At 49.0% G+C, this 12,478-nt stretch overlaps 1 protein-coding gene across 11 annotated transcripts in view; it reads right to left on the reverse strand.

The window, feature by feature from the left end:
- ATP11C (ATPase phospholipid transporting 11C) overlaps positions 1-12,478 on the reverse strand; it is a 55,175-nt gene that overhangs the window by 39,267 nt on the left and 3,430 nt on the right. The window contains exon 1 of one of the 11 annotated variants that reach the window (XM_032123512.1): positions 4,548-4,648. The exons of the other annotated variants lie outside the window; for them this stretch is intronic. Coding sequence (XP_031979403.1) covers positions 4,548-4,562 — 15 coding nt within the window. The 5' untranslated portion in view covers positions 4,563-4,648. Of the gene's footprint in view, positions 1-4,547; positions 4,649-12,478 lie in introns of those variants that run through there. 11 annotated transcript variants of the gene reach the window in all.

A 12,478-nucleotide genomic window follows, 5' to 3' on the forward strand; every position in this document is an offset into this window, starting at 1 on the left:
AAACTTTATGTTCAAAAACAACAGAACTGTGCAATACTTTAAAAATCAGCTTTTCATTCTGTCCAGGTTCCCCCTTTCATATAACAAAGTGTTCTTGCCACAGATGCTCACAGCCAAGGGAGAAGACCTGGCTGGCACCAGGAAGCATTTTGTGACGCTGAACTTAAAATTACACAGTGCATTTAAAATGCCCACTAACAGCAAATGAGTAAAGAGGGGAGGGGGGGAAAGAGTGGTGTTAGACCAGGGTAGGGTTTCCTTAGAGTTAAGGTTTTGAGCTTTTAAACATTAATAGAGAAGACATTTGTCACAGTTTATGGTTCAAGGGCATTAGCAGGCAGCAGGGCTGCTAAAACACCAGCAGATACTGTTCATACTCCACTTCATACTAATCCTCAACCCTAGAGCTTGCTTGCTTTGAAACCCCACCAGAGCAGGTGTCAAAAATGCCAAATCCCTGTCCTGTGTCAGCTGCCCAGGCTCAGCCTTCTGCAGATGGATGCTCCTGGAGTGCCCTGGAGCTGGCTCAGCACCCCCTTCTCCAAAGGGCTTATCACACACAGCTTGTCAAGGTGCAAACAAAACCCAGCTAGAGGAAAGGTGCTCTGAAGAAAAACATGCTAAGACAGCAAGGCCTGGGACTAACTGCTGCTTGGCGAAAGTGTCAAAACCAAAAATTTAAACAGCTAAAACTGATGGACCTGGAGCAGCAACAACTGAATGGATCCTGTTGCACCAGGAGCAGGATCTGCCCAAAGGAAGCAGCAGCTCTTCCTTTCCCTGGTCTCCCACCCATGACTGCAGCATCTTTAATTAAAGAAGTGTTTTTACACCATGCCTATACCTGGGGAGGTGTGCTGACCACTCGGACTACAGCCATCCTCACACCTCCAGTGGCTGATGCTTAGAGCAGCAGGAGGAAGATTCTCAAGCCCTACACAACGTCCCTGCACCTCCCGACAGAGCCAGCAGCAGCCACCAGCACCCCCAGCAGGGACTGGGCTGGGCTGGCACACACTCCCAGCTAGGGAACGCCACCTTCCTCCCAGCCACACCACCACCACCCGTAACACCAAACAGCAACTCTTCCTAACTAGAAACTAGACCCAAAAAGGGTTCCCTGATGTATCTGCTGCACTAGGGAGGTGCCAGCCGTGGTCTCACCAACCTGTGCCCCAGGAGCGAGAGGCAGAGCCATCCACCCACGCCACAGTGGTACCAGGCAGCTGAGACAGATGTCCCCACGTCTGGTCCCCGTCGTGCCCCGTCCAGGATCTGGAGCCAGGCGTGCCTGGCGAGCATCCCTACAGCACAGGGAGGAAGCAACAGCTTCCCCTGCCCATGCCGCTTGCAGAGCACTGGGAAGGAGCAGGGTGAGGGTTTGCCAATCACATGCACTGGCATGGAAACCACAAAGTTCTGCTTAAAGCACTTCTGAAAAAGTACACACAAGTATTTCCTGACTATCCACAGCTGGCCATAGAGAGCATGGAGTATGTGAAGCCTCAGAGCAGAGGAGAGCCCACACCCAGGTGTGGTGTATTGGCTGACCAAGCCACACCGAGTTATCAGCACCAACTCCTGGGAGGGCTTTCACACTCAAATCCCTTCAGTTATTCATCTGCAGCATCACCTACAAAGATGAGTAACACCACAGTAACAGTGACACTAACTCCAGGGTGCATCCCAGCCCTCTGCGGGGGCTGCAGAGGGAGAACCCCTCCATGCTCTAACCAGGCTCCCACCACTCACAGCATTTCATTTCCCATTCCTCAACCACCCCGCGGTGTGACACCTTCCCACAGCCGCACGAGAAGCTGGAAGGCTTCACACCACATCTCTCTCTTCTCCAGCCTCCAGAAAGCGAGCGCACACCAGACGCCTGCAGCAAGAGGTGCTGGCTGAGCTCAGCAATTAAAAGCTCTCACTTTGACGAGCCCAGCTCAGCCGCTCGCCGGGTCGCTAATAGATTGCTACGTCTTAATAACGGTTCGCAACAGAGACTTAGAGGGAGATTTAGGGAATAACTGCCAGGCTTTGGGGAAAATTATAAAATATGCAGATTAGCAGGGAGAGGATTTAGACGACTTTTTCTGACTGCCTTTCATTAAAAAGTTTAATTCTGATGGCAAAAAAAAGAAGAAAATATTACTTGGATACACTTCAAGCAGCTGCCTCTTTGCCTTCTGGGGTTCTACAAAGCCCACAGTCCTGGAGTGAGCTGGTGCAGGCAAACACCAGAGTTTCTCCTGCTGTTTAGAGCCAAGCCTGCCAAAAGGATTATTCAAGAAAATAAACAATTGCATTCCCCTCACAGGCACTTTCTCACCTCCCTGGGCTGGAGGCGTGGTGTTTGCGTGAGCATGGGGAGAAGCAGAGCTGTCTGCAGGGATTAGCAGTGTCAGACTGGTCACAGTCTCGGGACAGTGCCAGGGATGCCATGCTGCATTCTCCCACCAAGCCTGGAGGATCTGGGGATGCTGGTAGGTGACCACAGACCCATCTGCTGTACCATGTCCCTGCAACACAGAAGCGCTCCCAGCAGCTGGCAGACACGCAGCAGCACCAGGGGGACACCGCAGACGCCAGGACTGAGAGGAAGGAGGGAAGGAGGCATTTTTGAGCAGAGCCACTATCCTGTCTGCATCACCTGAGGCCCAGCCCCAAAGACATTGGTCCCTCCTGCAATGTTTCAAGCTCCAGTTCAGAGCTCCTGCTCCACTCCCGCCGTGCCTAGCCAAGCCCATCAGCGAGTCAATCCTTCAGCAGGGCATCCAAACCAGCTTTCTGCTGAAGGAGCTCAGCTGGAAGACACCAGCCAGAGAGTCAAACACAAATCACAGGAGATAAAGATGAAGCGGGCGAGGCTGTTCTGCCAGGAACATCCCTCAAGCTGGCAGCTGGCTGCCCATCCCAGCTTTGCCCCTAGGCAGGCCCAGGTGCCCGGCTGCAGTGATAAATGCCTGCACTGATGCAGGACGCACGCTCTGCTGCACGCTCGGCAGGGCCAAGGGCTGCTGCTGCAGCACCACCCTTCTCATGCCAGGGAAAAGCTCACACATGAATGTATTTCTGTCAAATGCTTTGACGTAACCCAACCTTCCCATACTTGCACCTTTTATCAAGCCCACGTACTGCCAGAAGCAGCAGTTCTGAAATCAAGGCATTAGGAAGGATAATGGCTATTTTCTTACATTGCCCAAACTCAAAAACCCAACTACATGCCCATGGAAGGTCACCTGAGGCTTGGCATTTCACTATAAATTTTTCTTTGGGGAGATAAGAACGGGTATGATTTGAAGGCATCAGGCCAGCAGTAAAAATGCCCATGGATGCAATTAATAACACGACATATTGATGACTTGAAGCTATTGGAGCATCTCAGAGACGGCAGAATTACATTCGCAGCCCACAGCAGACCCCAAATTCTCTGCCTGAGTTCCAGCAACTGCCCCCTCGTGCCTCTTGCCCCTTCTCCACGTGTGCCCTCCTCCCACAGGAACATCCCTCCCCAGCACAACAGCTCCCGCCTGCTGTGGGGAGCAGCTCCTCTTCACCACCCTCCCCACTTTCTGGGAATCCATCACATCACCATGCACAGGACCCAGATGGCACCAGATAAAAGTTGCAAGCATGGGTAAAAATTAGCAAGCCTGGGTAAAAATTAACGGAGTTAGACTGAGTTCAACACAGAGGTGAACCTGTGCTCTGCAGCCACCACTGACAAGGAGCCACTTCAAGTGGACTATTTCTAGGGCAGCTGCAAAACAGAGTGTTTAATTATATCCCCCATATGGAAAGCAAGTGTCTGTGCTACCTTCTGGCCCTGTTTCCAGAAAAAAACAGCAGCAGAAGAAAAAAAACCACCACCATTTGATTTACTACAGTTCCAGAAAGCACCAAAACCAGAACTAACTAGTAAAAAAACCTCTCCTTTCATGTTTGCTGAAGATAACTTTAAGCCACAAAGTAAACACAAATAACTCATAGAAAACGGATCTAATAAAAACCACAGGCATTTTAAAAAAAAAATCATCTGCTAAACCCAGAGATAATTATACAGTACAAGTACAAGGCTCAAGCATTTGAATGAAATCACAGCTTATATTAAATATATGCACTAGAAAGATCACATTACTTGGCTTCGATCTCATGAATAGTTTGAAGTCTAATTGCTCCTGTATTGTTCCATTTATCATAAAAGTAGTAGAGAAGGCGACCTGATTTACAAAAAAAGCTTGCAAAAATAACAGCACCTCCCAAAACAGCCTGTTCTAGCTCCCATTTCATTTAGCCTCAGAAGAACAAAGGAAAACACATCCACAATTCTAAAAAGCCTCCATAAATTTACCGTAACCTCCCCAAAACATCCATCAGCCTCGGGAAGTCGCTCAGCACATCAACCTCATTGCCCAACCGATATATTTTTAATTGAAATTTCTTCTTGCCAATTTTTCTGTGACTCTTTGTCCTTAGTCATTTCTATGAGGGTACAAGCAATGCTTTGAGAATACCCTGAATAATTCAGCAGCTCAGACTGTGCTTACCCACACCGACCACATATTTAGGCAGATCTCCCGATTCAGAGAGACAACTCCATCAATCAGGATCGACTCCACCACTCTCTCCCTGTGCCTGCAGGAAGGGTCAATAACATGCACAGACCTCGGAAAAAGCCAAACAACCAACACTGCATCTGAAATACTAAGAGCTCATAGGTCTGAGAGGATGGGCTGAAGGTGCACACCGCCCCATCTCCTTTCCCACTGGACAGGACTTTGCTGCTCATCCCTAAGCGGGACGGGAAGGCTGGTACCTTGGGAAAACAGAAGGTTGAAATTTAAACCAGTATCCCTTCTCCTGTGATGAGGCTGAAGCTCCCACTGATATTTCAGCCAGGGACAAAACATGACCACCAAGGAGTGACCGCTGGGTTAAGCTGGCTCCAGCCAAGGTGGGGGGCAGCAGGGGCAACCATGAGAGCCCCCAGACCAAAAGAATAAGCAAGAGGAAAAGAGAAGTCATGGGAAAAGAAGTACCGGGGGGTTTTTTACACCACAGTCAGTATGTGATAGGGCTCAACACCCAGACCTCATTCCTGGGCATGATAAAGCAGCAGATGATGAGCTCTAGCACAGCATCACTGACACAGATCACACCACCCTTAATGGAAACAGTGGTGCAGCCAAGCAAAGGGCACCAGACAGAGCCCATCCCCACATCCCCTCTGTCCCAAAGACCTGCTGCCTCACCATATGGTCTTACAGGAAGATCACCTTCACCAAGGACAATGGGGTGGGGAACAGCAGAGCCCAACCAGGCTGCGTTTCCTGAAAAAGCTGACTTAGCCAACAGAGGCACCAATAAAAGCAGAGACATGGCCGGGGGGAGAGAACAGGGGAAAAGGCTACTTGAAAGATTTAATAAGGGTGGAGAAAGGAAATACAAGAGGTTTTTTTCCCTAGGTAATAAATTCAAAGGAGGGCCCAGCCCTATCCTGGACTTGAGGAGTGCCATGGTCAGGAGTGACAGCTGTAAAGACCTTTTTTGGCACGGATTTTGTTTTTCCTTCTGGAGGCAGTCTACCCTCAAAGCAGGCAGTACTGCATCTTCCCAGCAAACGTGCCACAATGTCTGCAATCACAGCTTCTGTTCAGCAGCACTTTGCACAAAGTCAGGTTCCCGAGTGATGCAGAAAGCCAAACCCAGACGGGATCAACTGGGGCAGCGTTACCTCAGCGCTGCTGTTCTGCGGAAAATCTGTTGCTCCTGCTCAAACACAACCACCGACCTTCGGAAGTTTTCTGCATCTCAATTCTTTTTTTCCCTGCCCCGTTGGCAGCCAGGGTTATGAAACCATTGCTCATCTTGAAATACAGGCAGCAGATCTTTATTTTTGGCAGTCCAAAAGAAAAGTTCAACCAGCATGCCGCCAGCATATAAAATTCAGGCTCATAGGAACACTTCAGGCTCAAGAACAGAAAAAGGACTTTGAATAAGAGCCAAATGTTTTGCAGAGGTCACAAAGCAAATACAACGAGGTCTTCCTGTCTTCAGAACTCTTCCTCCCTCCTTTCCCCAGCTCAAGCTGTGCACATATGTCTGTTCATCGGGAGCTATTTTAGCAGGGCAGCAAGCTCTCCAGAGCAGTGATTTGGCCTGGCAAAAATTAAAATAAGAGCAAAATGGAAAGAACCTCCCAGTTTGCAATTGTCAGTGCTTGCATCACCCAGCAGAGGTATAATTTGTTGGTTTTCCCGTTGTTTTCTGGTCCTCTGAAAGCCTGAGCTCTTCAGTTATGGAAACAAAAAAACCCTAAATGCTATGTTATGCATCCCAGCTCGGCCAGACATTACTCTAACCTCTGCCACCTACAAACATTTTGCCCCTTTTTAAGTTTTCCCAGCATTTCAGAGCCAGGCTGCCAGCTGACTGGCAAGAAGCCCATTTCCCAGAGCAGTTTATTCCCTTTCCCCTGGGAAGCAAGCCTGCCTGGCTGTCCACACTCCAGGGGCAGAGGCTACAGACTGCCCTGCCAGCATGTATCTCACCACAGCCCCCCAGAAGCAAGGGCTGGCACCCAGGGCTGCCCAGACCCATCCCCCAGATGAAGCTTTGCCCCAGGGAAGCTGTCCTATCTCCCACACAACAGCCACGAAGAGGGATGGGAGGGCAGGTCCAGCCACAAGGACTCCCCGAGTTCTGCACCAGCATCCTGGGGTGCCCTCAATCCCCGACTGGGTATCCAAGGTGCCAGCACCCCCCCATGCTCCTCACTCACACTGGTTCAGATCAAGCTTTTCAACTCCAAAACCGTAAAAGCTGTGGTTATCTAACTCTGCCCCTTGCTGTACTACAGACAAATGTTTCCACAGAAGCAGCAGGAGATAAAAGGGAAAGAGGTAGAGAACACCTGCTTCACCCCTTGCTCCACAGCCCAAATCAGCTCCACACGACCCAGACTGCACTGGGAATATTTTCATTTCTGGGTACTACAGCGACCAACAGATTCGTCCTTGGGGCTTGCAGGCACAGTCATACCAGGATACTGGATCAGTGAAATCCACCCAGTCAGGAGAGAAATCCTCACCATGTGGCCTAGAACTGTTTATCTTCAGGAAATCCTTTGGCTCCTGTTCTGGCTGGGCAAGGCAGAGCAGAGGCTGAGCGAGCCCCACACCAAGCACTGCCCTAAGAAAACAGCCTGGAAAACTGCAAAGCCACAGGGACAGGGAGCTGAGGTTTCAGCTGGCCCTCGGACATCAGGCTCAGAGCTCAGGGGGTTTCACTGTGGTCCACCCCAGCACCATCAGCTGCAGAAGCAAGCCCGTCCTGTGCTGGAGAGCAGGACAGCATCCCTGGAAATGACTCAGCCATCTCCATCCCATCAGGCTGTTTCCCCAGCCCGGCACCAAGACAAGGGCGTTCCTACTCTCATGGTTATCTGCACAAGCTCCTTCACCCAAGGTTTCCTCTCTCTGCCTGACTGCTTCCCACCCTGCACTAACTGGAAGGGTACTTGTTAGGTGGGAAGTCCCACTTCCATCCATTCAGCTGCACTGGGAGAAACCACCCCACGGAAATTATGTACTCCACAATACTAATTTGGCTGATACAAAGACAACAGCCCTCTGGGCATCACAGCTAATTTTACTGCACTCCCTCCCTGAGCAAACAATGTAAGAAAAGGTGAGCTGTAAGGAAGGAGGAAAATCAAAAAGAATAAAAAACTTCCACAACTCAGAGTGAACAAAAGTGGCATGCAAAACACCACCCAAAGCAAACAGGAACAAAAATATATTAATGCTGCATTTCAAGGTTGGCTTTGGAGCCCCCCCAGTGCAGTCTGAGTCCCTACAGATAGCAGCTGCTTGGCTTTGTATGAATGCTGGGGAGGAATTACACAGAAATCATAATAAAAGATGGAAAGGCTCCTCACAAAAGTGGATTTTTTTTCCCCTGCATTTAATTTCCTGGCAGTGAGATTTATTTTTTTTATTTTTTCCCCTCTTAAGCCAATTGAGACTCCAGCAACAGAGCACAGCGTTGCTGCAGTCAAGCAGTATTTAATTTGTATTACTGCTGAAGAGATCTTGGATTGCAGTACCAAAGAAGCGCTTCAAATTGTCTGGTCTTGCCTGTTGCACATCTTACTCAGCTTTTCTAGGTCCTTTATAGTACAAGAAATAGAGGATCCCTCCGTTTTGCAAATCAGTGCATTTGCCACAATACTGCACACAAATTGCATTGACCAAGTGAGCGATGTCTCTGTTTCCCACCTCCATCGTCTTACAGACTCTTGTTAAGGTGTACAGCACACTTTAAGAAGTGCCAGATGAAAAGATACTTTGAAAACACAGAGCAAGAAATTACCAAGCCCTCCATAAGCAAGGCTGGAGTCCTTTCACCTATCGATCCTGAAAATTCAGCTGAACACAAGAGCAAAAAGCCTGCAGCAAAGCATTACCCAGCAAAGGCCACAATGGAGTTTAACAGGAATCTTGTTCAAGATGGGGAAAAAAACCACAAGAAAAGCCTGATTTGAGAGCAAAATACCCAGCTAGAACAGCCTCGCAGGGGCTTACCCCTCCTTCTGCTGCAGGAGGAAAACAAAAAGCTCTTTACAAACAACTGGATCATGCACTAAGCTTTCATTAAGGAGGGCAGGACAAATGTCTCTGAAGCACTGTCAATTAGGCTGGATGTCCAGAGGAGATCTGCTTTTAGTCTAAATGGGCTTCAGCTGGAATTCCATCCCAAACAACATGACTGAGGTTTGGGAAAAAAAACCAGCGGAGTCAGCAGGATGCAACAGGTGCCCACGAGAGTGGACAAACTGCACATCACGTGCAGAAGGGGTTGCATAAAGAGCTAAAAATTTTAGAGAGTATTGGTTCTGATCAGCATCTGTGGCAGTGAGCATCCCTATGAGAGCATGAAAAATTATGGAGGGGAGGAGAAACAAAACCTAGGACTGCTTCCCTCCCACCAGTGAGCCTCAGCTCCTCTCCCCACCCCACTGTCCCACACGCAGCTCAATATCCAAATGCACTTTGCAACCATCAAAGTGGTGCCTTGTGCCAATCACTGCCCAGCAGCTCCTTGGGTTTTGGCCAAGCCTGAGAAAGAGCCCATAAGCAAAAATAAATATATATATATATAAATGCATCTCTGTATATTGCTTATATGCATATTTAATGTGCATATATTGCATGCATGTATATTTAATGCATATATATATATTGAAATCACTGCAGCCTCTGGGCAAAACAGGCTTTTCCTGACCCAGTAGCCAAGCGGGAGCCAGGTGAGGGCAGGAGCCAGAGGAAACCTTTTAAAACAGGGAAGTTTCACTGTTTCCCCAGGCTACAAGTTCGTAAATCAAGCTGTAAACCAGTCTGCCACTCGCTGCCATCCCCTGCAGCGTACAGGCAGCAGCATCACCCTGCTCCCACAGGAAGGTTAAGGCAACCCAGGAACAGCTCCATGCTCGAGTCTTGGAGTTTATTGCAAAAAAGCAAACTTCTAACCAAATGTTAGCCAGTTCAGGCAAACCTAGCGAGTAAGTCACTGGTCAAGTGTTGGATAATTCAGAGCAGTTCAGCAAACTGCAGTGTGATGGTCACACCGAGAGCAGCCGGGGCTGCGTGCTGGTCGTGGAGCCAGCCTGGGAAAAGGGTGCAGGGAGCCTCAGGAGAGCAGAACTACATGAGATTACTGTACAGTTATTTCAACAATAACTGTAGAAATGGCTTACAGTCATCAGCAACGTGAGCAGCAGTGTCCTTGCTACCTGTTTCCAACGAGCAGGACACCCTTCTGACTGAGGGCAGGGCAGGGTCTGAGCAGAGCCCACTTCACCATGTCCTTCGTGCTGTGCCCACTGCTAACAGCAGCCCAGCGGTGTGAGGCTCTGAGTGACAGCAGGACACAGCCACAGTCCAGCACCCTGAGCTGCTGGGAACCAGCCCTGCCTGCAGCCCACCATCTGCATGGTCCCCACAAGTTAGAGAAAGCTGCAAGTCTCCAGGCAAACAAGGGAAAACACTAAAAAAACCCCCATCACTGAACCTCAATACTACTTGGTAATTAAAGCGGGGGAAAAAAAAAAAAATCTTGTCTACTTGCAAGAGGTGAGGGAGCTGGCAGGGGCAGAGCTACAGATGTGTGCCAGGCTCTCCTGGCTCCTGCAGCATCACTGTGGGGCTCCAAGCCCAGGCATGGACACAGGTGCACTGGCTGGGGAGAGCACAGGCAGGTGAAGTCCACAACACCCTGTGTATCGATAGCACTGGCAAAACCTGCTCGGGTAAAACCAGCCCGTCCTTCCCAGACCTCAGCAAGCACAGAAATGTTTCTGAGAAGAGCAGCGAGAAGATTTCAGTCTAGATGCAGAGCTATTTTCTGAGATCACCTCGGGATAGACTGTCCTGGCACAGGGCAGGAGCTGCTGCCCTCTCCCCTCAGCAGGGGACACATTTGGGCAGAAGGCCACTGGAGTGACTGCCCAAGCCATGCAGGAAAACCTCCCTGCTGCCCTCCAGTCTCAGCACCCGCCTCCCACACACAGCTAAATACAGGAAACTCCCTAGAAAAACCCCCGAGCAAACATTTTCAAGGAAAGGCAAATGGGTGAACAACACACTCTCACCCCAAGTTCCTTGGAAAATTCCCCCCTTCCCAGGCACCCCAGCAACTCCCTTACCCCTGCAATGCCAGCTCCTCTGGCAGGCAGATCTTGGCCACAGAGATGGTCCCCCACTTGGCCAGTCCAGCATTTTCTCAGCAAGGACAGTGGGTTTACATCTCCCAAGGAAACACAGTCCCACAACGCAAGGAATTACACATCTGGGATAAGAGATGGAAACATGGTGCCATGGGAGGAAGATGCTCATAGGGACCAAACCTGCATTGCTAAAAACATGATCACTGGCAGGCAACAACTGATTCGGGTATGAGGGTTTCTTCTGACTCACAGATACCATGAATGCTCTCCATCAACTTTGATTTTAACTAATGCTTAAAAAAACCCAAATCTCTCCACTAGAGACAGTTACAGCCAGTAACAGCAGCTTTAATCAGAAAGGAAGTGTACAAACCAAAGGCAACAGGATGAAATTAAAGGCAAGGCTGAAAAGCTTGTTACTAATAGATGCCCTGTTTGCTTTTACAAGTTTTATTATTAAAAGCAAAGTGCCATGCCTTCAGCTGCAGTTCCAGTCAGCTCCCAACCTTTCCCATACAGCCCAGACAATCACCATTACCCTTAGCAAAATACCAGCTGGGGACAAAAGTGGTAAGAAGGGAAGAAGAATAGAGCCAAGACAACTAATTCTCCACAGAACAGTTTCAGCATGCCACAGGTTTAATTAGAAGCATCACTTATCATTAATGTTTGACCGGTGCTTTCCAGCCCGCCCTGCAGTGATTTCCAACTTCCCCAAGCTTCAACTGCACACATGAACACTTCCATGCAGCCATTTATCCCGGGCCAAGTTTTTTGTTTGCTTTTTATTTATTTTTAGCCAAATAGTTGAGCTATTTCTGGGAATAGGTCTACAGTTAAGAGACACTAAAGAGGAAATGGTTACAGGAATCTGAGAAACCCCTATGTCCCCATATTCCCCAGAACCTGAGAAACTCCTGTGGCCCCATTTTCCACTTTGATGAAGGAGCATCAATAAGGGATCACAACTCTAAACTTTTCACAGTTCCAGCTTTCCTAGCTGAGCCTTCCTTGACTTCTCTGTGGTCAAGCATGGGCTGCCATGTGGCTGCTACAGGGGAACTGGCCCTGAGCACATGGAAGGCTGCTGTCACCTTAAACACATCTTACAAAATAAAATTTCAGCAATTTTCATGAAAAATTCAAGTGGCTTCATTAAAATCCACACTTCTGAAGTGTGGGACTTCTCCAAGCAGAACTGCCACCTGGTGTCACAGAGACACCCCAGCCCCAACCTTTGCTGCTTGCAGGCTTTTGTCACATCAATGAAAGCAAAACACTTCCTGCAGAAGCTGGCAGACAGGTACAAGGTATCTGACATGCAGCCTCACCCTCCAGGTGTTAACATGGCTGGACTGGGGGGAAAAGGCAATTCTCACAGCTTCCAACTCCTACCTATAGTCATCTTTACTATTAGAATAGGAACTGCAATCACACACTAATGTTTGGTTCATATTCGCTAGAAAAAGAAAACAAGTGTGAAAGAAAATCACAGATCTGCTCTGTGTCCAAAAACAGATTTTATTACACGCTAAAATAGTAAAGACAAGAGTGTAAATCAGCATCCTCCACCCCCAGACCTGGACATCTTTCACAAGCCATGCTCCAGCATGCCCCAAGCTGGGCAGGGGCTGGCAGCCAAGAGTGGTCAGCCCCACACTGCCCAGTGCACCCCAGGGCTCTTCCCATCTGCCCCTGTCCCTTCTCACCCATTTCCCAGTGCCAGTGGGGAATTTACTTCCTATCTAAAAG

Source organism: Corvus moneduloides, chromosome 14 (genome assembly GCF_009650955.1).
Source record: "Corvus moneduloides isolate bCorMon1 chromosome 14, bCorMon1.pri, whole genome shotgun sequence".
Taxonomy (NCBI): Eukaryota; Metazoa; Chordata; class Aves; order Passeriformes; family Corvidae; genus Corvus; species Corvus moneduloides.